General features: G+C 41.9%; 1 protein-coding gene across 4 annotated transcripts in view; it reads right to left on the reverse strand.

Annotated features, from left to right (window-relative positions):
- ANOS1 (anosmin 1) overlaps window positions 1-7,870 on the reverse strand; it is a 181,251-nt gene extending 173,381 nt beyond the window's left edge. For 2 of the 4 annotated variants that reach the window (XM_048860383.2, XM_048860365.2), the window contains exon 1: window positions 7,494-7,869. In XM_048860383.2, coding sequence (XP_048716340.1) covers window positions 7,494-7,700 — 207 coding nt within the window. In that variant the 5' untranslated portion in view covers window positions 7,701-7,869. Of the gene's footprint in view, window positions 1-7,493 lie in introns of all 4 variants that reach the window. The other 2 variants (XM_048860374.2, XM_048860391.2) reach the window with 2 other exon arrangements.
- Between the last annotated feature and the right edge of the window lie 12,298 nt (window positions 7,871-20,168).

A 20,168-nucleotide genomic window follows, 5' to 3' on the forward strand; every position in this document is an offset into this window, starting at 1 on the left:
AGATGAGTAGACAGTCTGTGCAGATTAAATTGAATGTGGACAAGTGTGAGTGCATATTTACAGCAACAATTTGAGCTTTTCAGAGAGATCATTGAGTTTGAAGTTAACTGTAATCATTCAAGTAAAAGATCTAGATGTCACAAACTAGTCAGAAAAGAATACAAGATGTAAGACCATATTAAGAAGCAGTTAAAGAATGAACAAAAAACATCATAATGCTATTATCTATATCAGTGGTTCTTAAACTATGGAGCAGGCCTCCTAAGGGAGGCACGGGAATGTGTCAAGGGAGGCGCAAATTGTGTGGATTTTTTTTAAGAGCTCTGGTTGTCAGCCCCAGGTGGCTGGGGCTCATGCAGAAGGGGCACGCACACCCAGGAGGCAGGAATAAAGGGGACACCCGGAGTCCCGTCGCACTGGGGCAAAAAAGCCGAAGCCCCGCTGCCAGGCCTCTCCTTCCCTGCCCCCCCAGTCCTTCACTGGGAGGCAGCCCAGGTTCAGGCTCTCCTTCCCTCCCCACAATCCCTCACCTGCAGGTGGCAGGGCTCTGGCTGTCAGCCCTGGGGTAGCAGCAGCAGCGCAGAAGTAAGGGTGGCAATGAGGCTATAAGTCTGCTGTGAAAAGTGATGACAAATATCATTTTTCACACTGCCACCCTTACTTCTGCGCTGCTGCTGGTGCAGTGCTGCCTTCAGAGCCGGACACCGAGCCAGCACTCTGCCTTCAGAGCTGGGTGCCCAGGCAGCAGCCGCTGCTCTCTACTCTGCCTTCAGAGCTGGGTGGTGGTGGTGGTGGTGTGTGTGTGTGTAAACTATTACAGACACAAAGAAGGGGGTCCCGATCAAATAAGTTGGAGAACCACTGACCTATATAAATGAATGTATTCTCATGCACAATACTATGCTAAGTTTTGGTCACCACACCATATGAAGCATGGAGCGGAAACTGGAAATACCCTGAGAAGTGCAGTAACAATTGTTACATTATACTGGCAGTTAACATTTGCTCTCCCTTACCTCTGCAACAGAGCACTGTGGGCCAAATTTGTTAAGGGGCCTCAACCTGGCCCTACAACTTTTGCACCTACAATCAATTAAAGTTGAAATGTGTCAAGAGCTATCAATTTTGGGGTGGTGATCATTTTTAGGCAGAGGTGGTGGCATTTAGATAACTAGCTACCTGATTAGCGCGTGCAATCTGGTAGCAAGATATCTAAATCATATCACTTGCACACATAATTATTTGTACCCACAAGTGACTGAGCATGCAAAATGGGAGACTTTTTTTTTTAATGTGCCTTATTTGGTCTGCCAAAACTCTAGCTCTCCTAAATTCATTTGTTGATAGGAGAATGGTACATTTGAAATGATGAGAACATTCTCTCACCACAATGTAATTATTGTTTACTGAATATAACAAATGTTTAGACTAAGTGACTTAATTATTCCTGATTAGAACTTTACAAGATTATACATCCTCCTCCTTGAAAATACAAATCTTCTCAGCTATTATATTTAAGGTAAACTGCAGAAGCAAGTAAGCCAGGAATCTGGCCTAACATATTTATGTGGCTTGCAGAAGCATGTAGACATATAAGAAGTACATACATGTGTGGAACCGTCTTCTCTGCTACGTGCCTTTAATTTTCAGTACACCGCCTAAGTACAAGGATCCCAGTTTCTTAGCCCTTAGAAGAACAGGATTCTTTCAAGTTTTGGTAGAAGAGAACAGAGCAAGACATTGTTGATAGGAGAATGGTACATTTGAAATGATGAGAACATTCTCTCACCACAATATAATTATTGTTTACTGAATATAACAAATGTTTAGACTAAGTGACTTAATTATTCCTGATTAGAACTATACAAGATTATACATCCTCCTCCTTGAAAATACAAATCTTCTCAGCTATTATATTTAAGGTAAACTGCAGAAGCAAGTAAGCCAGGAATCTGGCCTAACATATTTATGTGGCTTGCAGAAGCATGTGGACATATAAGAAGTACATACATGTGTGGAACCGTCTTCTCTGCTACGTGCCTTTAATTTTCAGTACACCGCCTAAGTACAAGGATCCCAGTTTCTTAGCCTTTAGAAGAACAGGATTCTTTCAAGTTTTGGTAGAAGAGAACAGAGCAAGACATCTGGAGAAACTCACGAAAGCTCATGCTCAAAAAAATTGGTTAGTCTCTAAGGTGCCACAAGTACTCCTTTTCCTTTTGCGAATACAGACTAACACGGCTGTTACTCTGAAACCTGCAGTGGTTTGTGTAAAACTAACTCTTTACCAAGTCAACTCCTTAGCTCTGGTAGATCATATCAGCCAAGAAGCTATTTATAATAATCACAGGCTCGGATCCACACAAGGATTTAGGCATTGGAATGCTGAACATTGCAACACCTAACTTTTAGGCACCCAGAAAATCACAGGAACAACGTGATTCACAAAGACTGAGTTAGAGCCCTAGGTTCCCTATACAATGAATGGGGGGAGAGAGTCACCTAAAGAATGCAATCCACAAAAGCCAGCCCACTAGGCAGGGAAAATGTGTATACTCGCCAATGGTAGATGCTGACAAAAAAGAGTATAAAACAGGTGTAAAAATTTTAAGGCTCCTTTACATTTCCAGAGTGGTGTAAAGGAGCCTTATTGTAAAGTGCAGTATGGCCTTATAAATGCTTATGGTGCTTTAGTGTTTAGAACTGGTCTACATATTTGGACTGAAAAAATACCTATCAAAATGTGCTCCATGAACTGTTTGCGACTGACCTTTTTGGAGATGGTCAGTAGCCAGTATAAATTGTGAGTTTGAGTCCCCAGCCCTCACTTGCTCTTCAGTTGCCTATGTTGTAACAATGAGCATATGGCTGCATATATTTGTTGACTAATAATTAGAAGTAAGGGTCAATACTAGCTATATTACTATTAGACAGAGGGGGGTTGGTGATTTCCTCCAATGCTTCCCACTTCCATTCTCCATCCATTGTATTGTAGTTTAAAGAAATTACCAAAATAATTGAAACTAGCTGGATTATATTGCATTATTTTGACAAAAAAATGCAGAATTTTAAAATATTGTGTGCAGAATTTTTATTTTTTTGGTGCAGAATTCCTCCAGGAGTAATTTATGAAGACTATTATCAGGTCCGCCCTCAGTCTTTTTTTCTCAAGACTAAACAAGTTTTAAACTTTTCTGCATAGGTCAAGTTTTCTAAACCTTTTATCTGTTTTGTTGCTCTCCTCTGGACTCTCTCCAAATTGTCCACATCCTTCTTAAAGTGCGGTGCCCAAAACTGGACATAGTACTCTAGCTGAGGCCCTACCAGTGCTGAGTAGATTGAGACAAAAATCCCATGTCTTAGATAATGCATCCTGTTAATAAACTCCAGAATGACATTAGCCTTTTTCACAACAGTATCACACTGTTGACTCATATTCACTCTGAGATCCATTATAACTCCCGCATCTTTTACAGCAGCTCTACTTTTAGCCAATTATTCTGCATTTTGTAGTTGTACATTTTTTTCCTTCCTAACTGACGTACTTTGCACTTCTTTTTATTGAATATTGTGTTGATCTGACCGATTCTCCAATTTGTCAAAGTTGTTTTGAATTCTAATCCTGTCCTCCACAGTGCTTGCAACCCCTCCCAGTTTGGTGTCATCTGAAAATTGTATATGCATACTCTCCGTTCCATTATCCAAGTCATTAATGAAAATATTGACTAGTACCACATCCAGGATTGACCCCCTGTGGGATCCTACTAAATACAGTCTCACAGTTTGACGGTGAACCATTGATAACTACTCTTTAAGTACAGCCTTCCAACCAGTTTTGCACCCACCTTATAGTACTTTTGTCAAAACCATATTTCCCTAGTTTGCTTGATTTCCCTAATTTGCTCACTGAAGATTGTGAGGTGCTCATACACATCATAAGTATGGGGGACACATGATAGAACTTGCTAATGTGTTTGAAAACTACAAATTGCCTTTTCTTACCAAGGGTTTTACCACACATTAGCTAAAACATGGTTAGAACACACTTTCTTCCTAGTGAAGGTGCTTCATCGGGGTATCTGAGATGTCAGACACCGCTCAGAGGTAGTTAAATATTATTTCCATAGAGAAGTGAGGCAGTGAAGTTAAAGAAAACAGAGCATTTCAACTGCCCATCAGAACCTGAGGTGATTTAAAGAATGATGAAAACAGTGATAACAATTCCATTTTCTTCACGAAAAATATAGTCAAAAAATATCGACTAGCTCTGGGCAGGACAATGGGGAAAATAAGAGCCTGGAATTATAGAAATAATCCTTACCCTTCACTGATTTCTTCATTGTTCAGATGACTTGATATTTCTGCTATCAGACCCTAAATGATGTGTTTTTAGAACCCTCCACCTCTACAACACAAGGCAGCCCCCAGGAATCATGTGTCATCCAGAAGCAGCACCGCTCACCCCCGTGCTCCAGAGCTATCTGGCTGACCCCCAGCTACTGCGTGACTGCAACTGAGGGGATGAGGAAAAGCAGAGAGTCTTCTCAAGACAGGCACTGCACAGTACTTAATTTGTCCCAGGCCTCTGGCCCAGCAGTTCATAGCCCTGGCCCTTCTGCCTTGCTGCAGCAGTTATGAAAGTAAAACAATTGCTTGAGGCCCAGCACCTCTTTCATCACAAATTAAGCATTGGCACTACCTGTTCTTCATGTGGTCTTTAGTGAGACAATCTAGAACCTTACTCTTGCTGTTGGGCTGAGTTAATGTTTGGGTCACTTCAAAGGCTGAGTCCGATAATGAGATAATGTGGCATCCTCTGCAGTGAAATAACTTCAGCAACTGCTACTTTAGAGATGGTAGTTGAGGGTAGTTCTCATCATTGAATAATGTCGCCTAGGTATGACCTTGTGGTCTATTATGCATATCAAACAGTGAATGCACCCTATGAAACAGTCCTTCCTTTTTTCATTAAAAGACAATGGGAAGCTTAACTTTTATAAGCGAGATCGTTTTCTTCTAAACATTACAGTCCTTTACAACCCAGGGTTAAAACTCTGAGATTTGCAATTGATTACAAAAAAAAAAAAAAAAAAAGCGGCCCATTATTAAGCCCTAACTGAGTAATTTGCAGTTTATTTCACCCTAGCTAATTAAAATGTAATCAGTATTGTTTGGCAATGTGCATTCTGTCAGCAGTTTTACTTCGGAAAAGAAATCACGCCAAGAAAAAAACAAAAAAAGCCTTTCACTAGGAATTGGCTTGATCTAAACTGGCGCCTTAGCCACTGAAACTCTACAACAAATAAGTTACAACCGGCTGACAGTGCAAGCCCATTCCAAGATAAAGAACTGTTTTACATGTTTTTCCTGCTTTCGAGACATTTTCTGAGACGAAGACATTTTCATAGCAAGCACTTTGCAGTTTCAAAATCCAGGACACCTTCAGGTAAAACCTTGGGACTGCACGTGCTCTTTGCCCCACACGCGAATGTGCAGGTTCAAATACTTTCCCCTTGCCCTTTCTGTCTGATATGGACAGTCAGTAGCGTACCCCAAGCTCTCCACTCCCCTCCCCCCTGCCCCCGTTTAAGAGGGGCTCTTTTGCATTCCCAGGCTTTTTATTCTTAAATTCAGCTACAGATACGAGAAAGCTCTTGTTGCAGTCGAGACATCAAAACATTTGGGTTTTATTTTCCCATTGAATTTAAAATATGTACCGGTGATCCGGTTTTTAAAAAGCCCAACATTTCAGGTGAACTCCTTTGCTTTGGATGAACAAAGCGGCTTTAGGTAACTATTTCCCTCGCAGTTTGTGTTTGTTTCAATGCACTCTAAAAGCACAGAGAGGAGAGAAACACAATCACTTCCCTCTCACCTTTTCCCCACCCGTGTTTTGGGACATATCTCTACAGTGCTAATGGCTCCCTCTGTCCAAATAGGTGGGAGGCCAGTTTATTAAGGGGAGAGAGGGCTGTTGTTATGTGCAATTTAAAGTGTTTTCACCATTTCCTTCTGGCCGATGCAGTTCAGTCTTTACATCACCACCGAACAGGTGTGGGGGGGGGGGGGGTCGGAAGAGATAGTCTAGAGGGAAGGTGTGGACATACCGAGTTGGAGACACGATTTCCTAAAAAGATCTCGTCCGCGATGTCCTAAATATGCTTTTTGACCCACCAATTTAGGTGTGGTTCATTTTACTCCAGACAGGTCTCGAGCTCATGCACCTCGACCTATTTCCCAATGTCTTGTCCCATTTCTGCCCCACCCCCATCATCATCATCATCATCTCCGCCACCACATAGACATTTGTCCCGCATAGCTTGTCGCCTAGTTTGTAGTTCTATTATAACCACCAACTCCCCATCCGCTTTTATTCTGGCAGATCGGAACAGAGGCTACAAACTCTTGACCATCGCCCTTAAGAAAACATCCCGAATTTTCAAGCAGAACGTAAGAGAAATCCAACTCCAATGATGAACTGTAATAAACACTTGCTTCTTAACATCAGAGCAACCAAAACTCAGATCATTTGCCCCTCAGACTTTCTTCAGCATTTAAACCCCCCTCCACACACACACACAAAGCACCAGTGTCTTGTCCTACTTAGTTTTCACACCGCTCTTAAATCTCCTAAAAACCAGAGACGTGCGCGCTTAGCCAACCATGCCAGGACATCGCCTGCCGCCCGGGCATGAAATCAGGAGCCCTCGGAGGCTCTGGGCTGCAGGTCCTCTGTAACTATCAAAGTAACTATCAGAGACAGGTTTCAGAGTAACAGCCGTGTTAGTCTGGATTCGCAAAAAGAAAAGGAGTCCTTGTGGCACCTTAGAGACTAACCAAACTGGGCACCTGTGAGGGGGAAGAGAGCTGCCTTGCCTGCATAAGTCACCTTCCCCGGCACAAACTGCCCGCTTCAGTGAAAAACCCTGCCAACAAATCCCTGCACAAACAACCCCAGTTCTAGCCGCGCTAGGACATTTAAGAAATGCAATTAACAGTCAATGGGAGCATTTAGCTAAACACGCAGCAAGCACAGCGATCTGCCCCGGTAAGACCCGGTGCCGGGATAAAAGTCTGGTTTGCACAGCGTGAGGACGGGTCCGAAATACCACTCATTCTCGTTCTGGTCGCCCCGGGTGTTCCTTGTGTTGGCGTTAAGGGTTTCCACCTGCCTAAGCTCTGGGGCGATCGCAGGGGCCGGGGGGGGGGGGGAAGATGTACACCCTGCGACATAAGCAGCCCCTTTTGGGAACTCCCGCCCGGGAAGTTTGCAAAGAAGCGATGAAGACCAAGCCGTCCCATGTACACCCACTAGCACCCCACCCCCCACCTCACAGCACCCCCCACCCCACCCTGAACGTGCACTCCCCCAGACCTGGGCAACACTGCCCAGCGGCGTCACCGGGCCGAGGGCTTGCACGCGTGGAGAGCGCGTGGCGAGGGGCGAGGGGCGGGTGCGGGGTCTCTCTTTCCCTATTGCGCTGCGACCGTACCTGGAAATGCTTGAAGAAGGCAGATATGCGAGTGATCTGCAGGCTCAGGCACCTGGAGGTGCATCTGGCTCTGTAGACACTGACAGTGGAGAAAGACTCGTCCTGCTTGCGAGCAGCAGCAACCCCGGCAGCTGCAGCCAGGCAGCCCCAGGAAGCCGTAATCCAAAGGAAAAGGGTCAGAGACCCGGCGGGATCCTTTAGCACCATCGCTGTGCGGTGGGTGGGTGCTGAGGAGAGGAAGGGGTGCCGCAGAGAGCAAGGGACGCCCGAATAAGCCCCCCTGCACCGATCTGGTGCTAGACTGGACTGGGGGCGGGGGGGGACCTCAGCGCTGCAGAAACTAAACAAGAAAGTTCAATCATTCAACTCTCTTCACCCCCCTTCCTCCCCTCCCCAGCACACACCCCTCCCCTTACTCCCAGGAGGGGGTGGGGTGAGGGTGACAGGAGGCTGTGCCATTGGCTGCAAGAAATGGGAGTGACAGCAGAGCCCGGCTGCCTGACCGCAGGCAGGGGACAGAGAATGCGAGGGAGCTGGTGAACTTCTCCGAGGTCCCCTGGACACATGCTGTGTACACCCTGGGCTGCTGCAACACACCGGCACACAGACCCTGCACAGTAACTCCCCCACCCCCTTACATGACTAGCACTCAGCCCAGCCTACACGGACCCTCAGCTGTTCCTAAATAGACACCCCAAACACAGACACCCCTAGCACACATGCAGACTCGGGCATTCCTAAACACACACACACACGGCTTGCGGTGCGAAGTGCTGAGCCCTGTTAGCTCCCACGGACATCACAGGGAATTGAAGACACGCAGCAACCTGCCGGATCTGGCCCTTAAACAAGTACACCTACTTATCCTCGGATACAAACATGCCTAATGCACCCAGGCAAACACAAACACAGGCATCCACAGACCGACTAAGGCATATAGACCTAAATAGACACACCCAGTATACACAGAGACATGCACACCCTGGGGTCTGTTGATTTTTCACAGTCAAAACTCATATTTACTTTGTTCTGTTAATAGTATTGCTGTGTTCATATGCCTTATTTTGACTTATGAACTCAGATATATTCATTCATAAATGTAAATAAAGCTGAGAAATTCAACTAATGGACAATTCCTCTAAGTCTCTTTGTTAAGGTCTAAAAAAGTGTAGTGAAATTGCAGCTTGGGGTTTACTGAAGACAGGGAGTTTTCCCATATTAAAATCCCAAGTCAGTACTAACCATTTGTTCCAGGCTGGAGCTTGCATAAAATTTCATCCCATAAAATTTCATCCTAGTGTGTTATTTAAAAATTAATTTTTATAAATCATTAGTCCAGTGCCTTTAGGTAATAACTACAAAATTAAAATGATTAACATCTTGCCCTGTTTTAAACAAAATAGCTAAAATACACATACAAGAACTATTCTCTCTCTGTTTTCTTTTTAGTTTGCATATTTACAGTGCATGTACGCAGTACAAAACACATACATTACATTATGCATTAATTTTAAAACACTGTATGTAAACTCCTATTGCTGCAATAAACCATATGAATAGAAGGAGTAAATGTTCTTTTCTAACAGTAGTCTGTGGATTAAATCTCCCAAACTAGGTGATCCCAAGCTTGTATCACTTGTCAGAACTGAGATTTGGGGCCATTACAGGAGGTGTCAATATCTCTGCTGTCGAAATAATTTATAAATTATTATGTCAATGGTCTAGAGGCTGTTGGAGTCTCTTTTGCTGAATATATTTTAAAATGCAGCTAAATACACAAATTGGAAAAATCTCCTTCAATGAAATTAATATATAACAAGGGCTGTGAATAATCTCACTTATACTAGTTTTACACCAGTGTAACACCGCTCTCCTCACCCCTAGATTGACACCAGCATAATGTAAGCAAGAAGCCCAAGGAGATTTTTTTTCCCCTGAACACATGCAGGCAACTTCCATTGTCCACAGCAGGCAATACACAAGTATATCAAGGGAGAATCAAACCCTAAAGACTGTTGTTAAGCCTATGAACCAAGGACATTGTTAAGCCTGAAGTAAGGACATTCATATCTAATGTTATAATTCTATTCAATTTGGTGCTGAGCATGATATAAGAAATTGAATAGAAGAAAACAGAGCTTGGACTAGGTGTTACAATCCACAGGAATTTGGTAACATCAGACACTAGTTTCAGTCAGCCACTTGCAATATGTAGCTATAATAGGGGTGGAGGAGAGTCTTCACTTTTAATTTTTTTTTTGTGGCCTGAAGTACTTCTGGATCAAATTCTGCCCTCGGGTCACTGGCAGAAATCTGGGGTAACTCGATAGACGTCACCCTGTGAGTGGCTAGGGAACAGCAGTTACAAATTTCCTCCTGTGCCTGAGGGAGCTGCGGTGGCAGAGGGGAACTGGTCTGATGGCAGTGCTATCACAGCCTACCGAAAGGGGTTCGGCAAGGGAGGCACGTTTAAAAGCAAATCGGTGCAGGGTGCCACTGGGGTACGTCTACGCAGCAATAAAAAACCTGTGGCACCAAGTCTCAGTGCCAGGGTCAATTGATTCAGTCTCCCGGGGCTTTGGCTGTGGGGTTAAAAATTGAAATGAAGGCTTTCGGGCTCAGGTAGAGGCCCAGGCTCTGGGACCCTCCACCCCACAGAGTCCCAGATCTCAGGGTCCAGCTGGAGCCCAAACCTCTACACAGCAATTTTTCAGGCCAACAGCCCGAGACTGAGTCAGCTGACCCGGGCCAGCCACAGGTTTTTTATCCCCATATAGATGTAACCTGCCACCCACCCTGCCTCACCGGGTTTCAGAGCCTGAGCTCCAGCCTGAGCCCAAATGTCTACAATGCAACTGTTAGCCCAGCAGCTCAAGGCTTGCAAGCCCAACGCAGCTCACCCAGGACAGCCATGGCAGTGTCAATATACCCTAGAAAGAAGTCCAGAAATGGAGGCTACTTTGGAGATGCACCAAGTAAGCTCTGGAGCTGTCCCAACTACCTCTCCAGAAGACTCCACACACTTTGTGAGCTGTGATGGCCAGCCCTGATCCCCTCAGCTGAGTGAAGGCTGGTGGTGGCTTGTAAACTGTGCCCCACTTCTAGTAGACTTCCTATCACTGGAGGACAACATCCTGGGATCTACTAATAACAGTTGGTGGAATCCACTGAGTCAACATGCACAATGGAATCTGGCCTGTCTGGCACCCCAATAGTAGTAAAAAAATCACCCTCATTATGGAAATTATGGTGTAGACCTAGCAAGGCTGCTAAAGGCTGGAGCTACAGCCTTACTAGTCAGAGGTGGCCTGGTTCTGCCTATCCAATTCAGAAAATGTCTGTTTCTGACCCATTTAGTCTGTTTTAGGCTTGACTAACAATTCTGCAATTCCTCAGTGACACCCCAGTCTAGAAGGGAACAGACAACTGACAAAACCCATTACCCTTGACTGATTAATTATGTTTACAAGCATACCAAATGCTTTCAACTTTTGCCACAATTTTATTAAATAAGTATGGCGGTCTGAAAAAATCTGCAGCCATCTTTAATAGTGGTATTTGGTGCTCAGATATGACAGGTATGGAAGACAGACAGATTTATTCCCAGTGTTAGTGCTATTGTACTACTAACCAATCAATGCTGCATATTAAAACTAAAATAACTACATTAAAGTCCATGAATCCTGCTGTTTTGTTGTTTTTTTGAAGATTGGTAGCAAAAGGCACAGAGCCCTTAATCATTAAAAAAGTTTGTGAATACAGTTTATTCAGTTGCTTGTGTTGGAAAGGTCACAGTTACAGAGATCATCAGGGTAGTCTCTGAATTCCTTTTAAGTGAGGCTGAGTTGGTTAGCACACAAAAGAATGGCTGTTCAATGCCACTAAAACCAAATTCGCACAGGACATGTTTCCCTTACAAGGAGATTAAGAAACTAAAGAAACCCAGGGACTATAATTCAAATACTTGGTAAACAAGGTTGGCAGTCAAAAACCTGTAAGGACTAAATATATACCTGACTGTTAGAAAAAAATTACATACACATATAAATGTAAATATATGAATGTGCGTGTCTGTATGTTATAGGGAGAAAGTTTACTAAGTTTCTTCATGGAACATGAGATTTGGAAACAAGTAGGATGCACAAAGTAACATGTTTTTTGCAAACTTCTGAAGTAAACAAGAGATTGTTTTAGTTTATTAAACACACACAACTTATAGACATCCATGGAATAAAATTAGTAATTTGTTAAAGCAAACACGATTTTCCTTTTGGGTGATTTTTTCTGCTGACTACCGCTAACCACTCTTAAATTTCTGCTTTTAAAAATCCTTTTTCTTGTGAATTGTGTTACTTTGATGCAGTACATGTCTTTTTCTTTTCCACAATCTAAAATATATTGATCTGTTTTTGTTTACTTGGTTTTTGGTTTTGGTCCTCACCCCCCAATAAACTAAAAAAAAGTAATCTCTCAGCATTAAAAACGTTAAAAACTCAAGCAAAAATAATCTTTAAACGCATAAAGCATTGACCTCATGCTACTATGAAAACACAATTAGTCCTTCTTCAGTGTTGTGCTGTGACATTTACAGCTGGCAATGTAAACACTAGCTCCCCTGAAGACCAGCTTTGTGAAAGTCAGGGCTGTTTTTTGACAGGAGACAGCGCCACATACTGGTTATGTGAAGTGAGATCTGCAAGTGACTAATAGAATGTTACATTGCACAGAATTAATCTGATTTTATGAGTCACTTTTCATCAATTTTAAATAAACCTGAATGCCTCTTAAATAATTACCTCTTACTATCTAGTAATACTGACATTAAAAACCATGCCCAGTTGGGCAAATAAAGATGATATTGTTTACTTTAACAGTATTTGCTGTTTAAATATGGGGTACCAGAATTCACTGATTTGATTTATTATATTAAAAGGCCTTGTTCCTGCAGTCTATACTCAAGCATAATTCCCATTAGCTTCAATGATGTTGCAAACAGAAGATTATGAAGGTCAAATAAACAAAACACACATAGAAGTTCTTAAAACAGCCCATTTACAACCATATTTCCCATATAATAAAAAACAGAGAGAAAGCAAAATAGAAAATATAATACATATAGTCAGTATCATCTCCAAACCAAATGTGTGCCATAGTTTTCTCTATAGTTGTCAAAAGATCTTTCTCAGATAAAAAATATTTATTTAATGTAATAACACAACTATCTATTTAATCGCCTTTTCAAAAGTGGCAAGCTGCTTATAATTGTTCATAAGGAACTGATAATGAGTCAGACCTTTTTTTTCCCTTTTCCTTTACCCCTTTTACCTCCAATAGTTGTTTGGAGTCCATCTGTCCTGAATCTCATTAACCAAATATTTCCTTTACTGGGATGTCAGCATATTCATGTGGCATTTATGGTACATTAAAAACACAACAGCAAGAGGTCCAATAATTTAAAATCAATGGTAAACTAGGCAGTTTTGTGTTTTGAAGAGTTAGGAAGAGAAAATCCCAGGCCACCAAAAAGGATAGAACTGTTTAAAAATACACTGCAGGACAGAGCAAGATGAAAATTTATTTGGGAAATATTTGTGAGTTTTGTAAGAGGCCTCACTTATCTGGGATATTGTCTCTCTTCTGTTCTTGATTGTGATTTCCTACTAGCACCAATGGTGCCAAAGGCAAAAAAAAAAAAAAGTAAACAAAAAAGCAATAGATGTTGGTCCTTAATTTACAATCTGAGTTCTGGGTAGAAAGTAGTGTCTATTTGGAGTTTATCATTCCCCAAGGGAAGTTCAAAGCAGTTACAATGGAAAATGAAGTCACTTGGAAGGACAGGTCTATGAAATCAATTCTTTTTGCAATTCAAATTATGGGGTGCACAACTGAAGTTAAATTTCATAATGCAGAATCTTGACTGGACAAAATGGAAGGCATCATGAATTTATGACAAGAAATTATGCAAGCTATAGGTCAGACTGTCCCTGCCCTAGTAAATGTGGCAGGAAGGATAGCATCAGAAGCCATGCCTCTACTTTGCACATTCCACCCATGGACCAACCACAATCATAGTTCCTATACTACTGGTATCACAGCAATTCATGTTCTTCAAAGGTGGCCAAAAGCAGGGACATAGCACTCCACTTGCATATGCAAGACTGGTGGAGGCAAAATACCTCCTGGAGTTCCTTTGGAAGTTGTGTGGCTCTGTATACTCCCAACTCAGGCCTGTGGCTAGATGCCAAAAGCTAACCCTATGTCTAATAAATGTGATACTTTCTAAGCTTAGCTTTTGGGCAGAAGACAAGACTGAGGGAGGACATGATAACAGTCTTCAAGAATATAAAAAGTTATTCTAAAGAGAACATAGGTAAATTGTTCTCCTAAACCACTTGTCACGCTGTCTGGAGTGGCTCATGAGCATGAGTGCCTACCTCAAGGAAGACTGTCAAAGCAGGGCAGACACCCCAAACTGGTGGTGTGTTCTATAATTAAATTTCACCAACCCAGTAGCAAATGTGAACTCCTGCATCACTGTAACAGTCTTACCATGGAGTCACAGACAGTCCTCTTAGACTCCCCAGTCTATCTTGGTACCCAGGGGAGCTGGACTTAGTACCAAAGATCACAAAGTATTCAGGTTATTTCCAGTCATGTACCTCAGACCAATTTGTATCTCAGAACTCGCACCAAAGATAATGCTTGTAGCCAATTCTGTAATAAACTAACTGAGGGTTTATTAACTAGGAAAAAGAAATGAGAGTTATTTACAGGATAAAGCAAACAAACATATACACACAAATGAGTTACCATCTATGGTTCCTAAAGATGACAGAGATGTAGTAATCTGTCAATTCAAAATGTCTTTCATGGCAGACCCAGGGTTAACCCCTGAGGATCTCAGCCTTAATTTAGTGTCTCTGTTCTCTGTTAATTTAGAATTAGAGTTCAAACAGCAAAGAGATGAAAAAATTTCTTGTGACCCTGTTTTATCTTTTACTTTTAGCCTTCCAGTCCATGAGACAAACACCCTGTCATATAGCATTTCCAAGGTGTGATAAGGCCATTCACCAATTCTTTGCATTGTCATGTTCCTTATAGCCCGTTTAATCTTGATAGACCTCCTGAATGGGCGGGGGAGATGAGTCCCATGCCTGGGGCCACAAGTTCAGAGAAAATCTTTTCAAAGTTATACAACAAAACTTACATATTTCCTTATAGCATGGAATACAGACATTACAAGGGAGATTAATGCATGCAACACCTTACAAGCATTTCATAGAATCTAAATATATTTTTATTAGACTACTATCTATTTTGATCAAAACTAACATACAGGTGAGCTGGTTTGGTTTCCAACTATGAGTTTGTCAGTTCTTAGCTAATGCCCATGACTGTGGCAAGAGCTGGCATTTCATTTACTAGCATCACACCATAGAAAATAGAGCAAGAGATAATGGGTTTAAATTGCAGCAAGGGAGATTTATGTTAGACTTTAAGAAAAACTTCCTAAGTGAAGGGTAGTTAAGCACTGGAATAAATTGACTCGGGAAGTTGTGGAATCTCCATCACTGGGGATTTTTAAAAACAGATTAGACAAACACCTGTCAGGGATGGTCTGGATAATACTTAGTCCTACCTAGGTGCAGGGGACTGGACTAGATGACCTCTTGAGGTCCCTTCCAATCCTACCTTTCTATGATGCTATGATAACTGCTGCACCCCAGGAGCAGCCCGGGGAAGGGGATCTCAGAGTCAAAGTTCCTTCCCTGTTGCCCCTATCTTGCTTCAGGGCAAGGGAGAATACTTCAGCCTTTGAATGAATGCAAGTGCCTGGGACTCTACTCTGTCCTTTATGTCGGGGGTGGAGTCAAGACTCCACTCACTCCACACCCCTCTCTGCCACTTGCTCATAGGTAGGGCATAGGTGAGAGCAGGGGCTATCCTCCAAACCAGATCGTGACCCAAGATCCACATTATTGCCCTTCTCGGTCAAGGAAGACAAGGGCACAGTCTGGTCCTTCATTATTTAGGGCCTGATTCTGCCACTCATGTTAATCTGTATCTGATCCTGCAAGCAGTCCGTTTGAAATCAATGGGAACATTTATGAAACAATAAGAGTGGCAGAATATCTTATTTGTTTTAATTTATAAAATGTGTCTATCCCAGGTGTGTGTGTGTTGGGGGGGGGTGTTATTTACAAATACATTTATACAAAATTGCATTCCAAAAATATCTATTTAGACTGAATCTCTTAACGAGCCATTCTGCTCGGAAAAGTGACTAAAAATGGTATTTTGAGCTTACTTGTTATTTTGTCTCTTAGGGCTAGATTGTGACCTTAGTCACAGCCTTAAGAAAGGGATGCTGCATAAACTGCACTCCCCCAGGATTTGTCCCAGGAGACACTGTGACTAAGAGACACTCTTCTGAGTCTAAATTTCCCTCCTGCTTGCCCCTTGCCTTGGAGAGGCTCATAGATTCATAGATTTTAAAACCAAAAAGAACCATTATCATCATGTACTCTGATCTCCTGCATAACACAGGCCATAGAATCTCGCCCAGTAATTCCTGCATCAAGCCCATATCATCTGGCTGATCTCGAGCATAGTCTATAGAGCCCTTATCACTGGGCAATCAAGTCAATTTCACTCTCTCTCTCTCTAGCCCAATAACTATTTAAGCACTTAATACAAAGTGGAACAGCTTTAACAGGAAAGACTGAGAACACAACCCCAAAATGCACTCCTTTAGCCCAATAGTGTGAGCATTCAGGTGGGAAACCTGGGTTCAAGGCCTTGCTCTGAAACAGACAGAGGAGAGATTTAAACTGCTGCATCCCACATTCTCACTGAGTGCTCTAACCACTGAGTTATTAGTTTTAAGGGGGTTACCTCCACCACCTCCTCTGGCTGTGTTTTGTATGAGGCCCAGTCTGATAGTGGTCTAAGATCATGCATGCTGGACTGGATCCTGCAGCTGAAATAGGTGGGGAATACTAGTTTATTAATCCTATTGGGGTTTAGGAGTGAAATAGGTGCTGAGCTTCTTTGTGCTGTCAGGTCTCAGGAAGCTTTGTGCGCACCCACCTGCAGAAATGTAGGTGCCTAGGGGACTTTGCTAATGGAAATTCACCACATATAGAATTAGGCAGTAGCTAAACCAGTGGTGGGCAACCTGCGGCCCGGGGGTCACACGCGGCCCGTCAGGGTAATCCGCTGGCAGTCCTCCAGACAGTTTGTGTACATTTGCACGGCCACCCGCAGCTCCCAGTGGCCATGGTTCACCATTCGTGGCCAATGGGAGCTTTGGGAAGCGGTGTAGGCCACAGGGACGTGCTGGCTGCCACTTTCTGCAGCTCCCATTGGCCGGGAATGGTGAATTGCGGCCACTGGGGACTGCAGGCTGCCATGCAAATGTAAACCGACTGTCTGGGGGCCCACCAGCGGATTACCCTGATGGGCTGTGTGCAGCCCGCAGGCTTCAGGTTGCCCACCCCTGCACTAAATGGTGGTTTCATGAATGCCAGTGGTCCTAAATGTTGGACTTAGGTACCTAAAGTGATGGTTAGGTTCTTAAGTCCCCGTTGTGAATCTGTCCCCTCTTAATTTTCTCTTCAATAAATTAAATAGACTGAGCTGCCTATGTGTTTTGCTGTCAGCATGTTTTCCAAACCTGAGAACATTCATATAGCTTTCACCATTTTTTGGAGTGTGGTCATCAGAATTGGACACCGTATTCTAGCAATGGTCTCACTAATGATGTAAACAGAGGAAATACCAACTCCCTACTCCTGCTCAATGTCCTTTGCTTGGACCTTCAAGAATTGCATTAGCCCTCACAGGATCACACTGGCAGTTTATGTTCAGTTGGTAACCCCCAGACCCCAAAGGCTTATACAGAGTCACTGCTTTCCAGGATATGCTCTCCAAGACCTACTTTCTTTGTTCCTAAATGTGCAATGTAGCATATGGCTATATTAAAATGTGTGCTGCTTAAGTGAGCCCATATTATGAAATGATTCAGATTTCTCTGTATAACTGACCTGTTCTTATGATTGTTTACCACTCTACCAATATTTGTGTCTTCTGCAAGATTTATCAGCGATGATTTTCTTTCAGATCATTGATAAATAAATCATTGAATAGCATAGGGCCAACAACAGATTCCTGGGGGACCATACGAGGAACGGCCCTGTGGATGATGATTCTCCCTTTATAATTATTTTACATCTATGAGTTACCCAGTTTTTAATTCATTTAATATGTGCTACTGTGAGTCCATGGAAAGTAATTTTTTAAATAAAAATGTTATATGGCACTAAGTCAAATGTCCAACAGAAGCTTAAGTCTCTTATATCAACATAGTCATCTTTCTCAACCAGACTTGTAATCTCATCAAAAGATTAGATCAGGCTTGTTGGACAAGACCTCTTTTCCATAAAACCACGTTTGACTGGTATTAATTATGCTACCATCCTTTAATTCTTTACTGATTGTATCTTGTATCAGCCTTTCTATAATTTTGCCTGGGATCAAGTAGAACAGACTGTAGTAGTTGTTGTTAAAAATAACAATAATACTCTTAGAGAATCCAAACAAGGAGTGGTCTCCATTGTGCTAGGCACTGCACAAAGACATATTAAGAGACGGTCTAAATAGAAAAGTCAGACAAAGGGAGAGAGAGGTGAAATGACTAGTTCAAGATCATGCAGTGGCTCAGGGAAAGAGGGAGAAATAGAACCCAAGTCTACTGAATCCCTGTCCAGTGCAAAATTTCTTCTAATTTTCTTCACTATTTTCGGACCAGTTCTCCCAATTATGTGAAGTACTCAGCTCCTGATGAAAAGTACGGCGTGTCCTTAGTTCCTACTGAAGTCAATGAAAGTTGAGAGTAACTGGCATCAGTGAACATGCACTCAGTAGCTCATAGGCTTGGGCCATAAGTGCTGGAATGAGGAGTGCTGGGGGTGCTCCTGCAGCCCCAGGCTTGAAGTGGTAATAACCCATATACATGGTGTACGCCTTCAACACCCTCAGTATAAAAATTGTTCTGGCACCACTGGCCCAGGCCCACAATACGCAGAAGGTCTCACACCAAATTTGAAGTTTATTGAGGAATAATATAACAGTGTTTCCTAATTCACTTAAAAAACCCAATAAATGAATCTTAAAATCAAGCAGAATGTTTCAAAATATACTAATATGCCAATGAGAGTCTAATATGTGTGTGTGTGTGCGTGTGTGTAGGCACCATAACAGTGAAATTCACTTCTGTTGAGAGGACCGTCACAAGGTCTACACTTTAGCCCCCATTATGCCCAATGTGAATTTAAAAAGAAACCAAAATGGTCTCAAGACCATCTATTGCAGTATTTTGTCACCATTTGTTACCACTGTGGGGTTTGAATGTGGGCATTGGATGAGAGAAACTAGTGCCACATTTGTAATAATTCTGCTTTGTTAGTCTTAAATTTAAGATCCAGCCTGTTACATGATAAAAGTAAATTAACCTGGACCCAAATCAACGTGAAATTTTAACACCAAGTACATTTTAAGACTTATTAGCAGTACATTTAGAAATGAGGATTTCAGAATGATCAAAGTCCTATAATACCATGAAATGTTCATTATGAATATATCAGTATTATATCTATATATTCATAATATTCTTATTGAATATCTCCATGCACATCATGTTCATTTAAAAAAAAACCAAGCCTATTTTATACTGCCTTCTGCCACTAAGGATAAAGACATAGTGTATGAAACCATTGTGGGGCTTCCCTTGAATTAAGTTGAAATATTTTGATACACCCTTGAGAGGTTGTTGTTTGTACAGTGTGTCCTTCAACCTCAAATAAAACAGAACATGCTTGAATGAAAAATGATGACAATTAAGGAGAAGCAAAACCTGAAATTTTATTTTTATGGATTTTTCTGCTGTCATACTAAAATGTACCTTGTAAATGTTAACATTTAAAATAGAGAATCATTCAGGTTTTTATTCATAGCTCTTTCTTCCTGGTTAATTAATTATGAAAATTCAGTTAAGGAATGATACTATGACATTTGCCTTTGTATATGATCCACTATTAATAATACTGAAAATTTATTTATATATATATATATATATATATATATATATATATATATATATATATATATATATATAACAGCCCATTTCAGTAACCTTGTTTTTCTTTTTCCCCACAATTGATTGGGCTAATAATTTTCAGTCTATCACTGATTCTCTGTGTCACTCCGAAGGCCAGAGATCAGGCACAACTGTACCATTTCCAGCAATGCCCAGACCATAGACTCATGTACCTAATTCAATATTAATCTTCAGCCATAGTACTTGACTGAAGTTTAACACAAATACAGATATCAGTACTTCATTATCTAATCTAATAAACAGAATTATAATTTAATATCTCAATTTCCCCTCTTCTTGGTAATTTCCTTGTCTCAGTATCTTCCTGTCAACACCTTTTCCCCACTGTCTTCAGTCATACTTAACTGTAAGGGTAAGCAGGAACTTTTCTAGTTATTAGTGACCTGCAAGCATTCTGATCCTTTTGTGCCTCCCTAAGTATAGTTTTAAAACAACATGATTTTCTCCTACTTTTAGCATCTGGTGATTTGTTGTTTGTACATTTCTTCAGCAATCTC

The sequence above is a fragment of the Caretta caretta genome, chromosome 1 (genome assembly GCF_965140235.1).
Source record: "Caretta caretta isolate rCarCar2 chromosome 1, rCarCar1.hap1, whole genome shotgun sequence".
Lineage (NCBI taxonomy): Eukaryota > Metazoa > Chordata > Testudines > Cheloniidae > Caretta > Caretta caretta.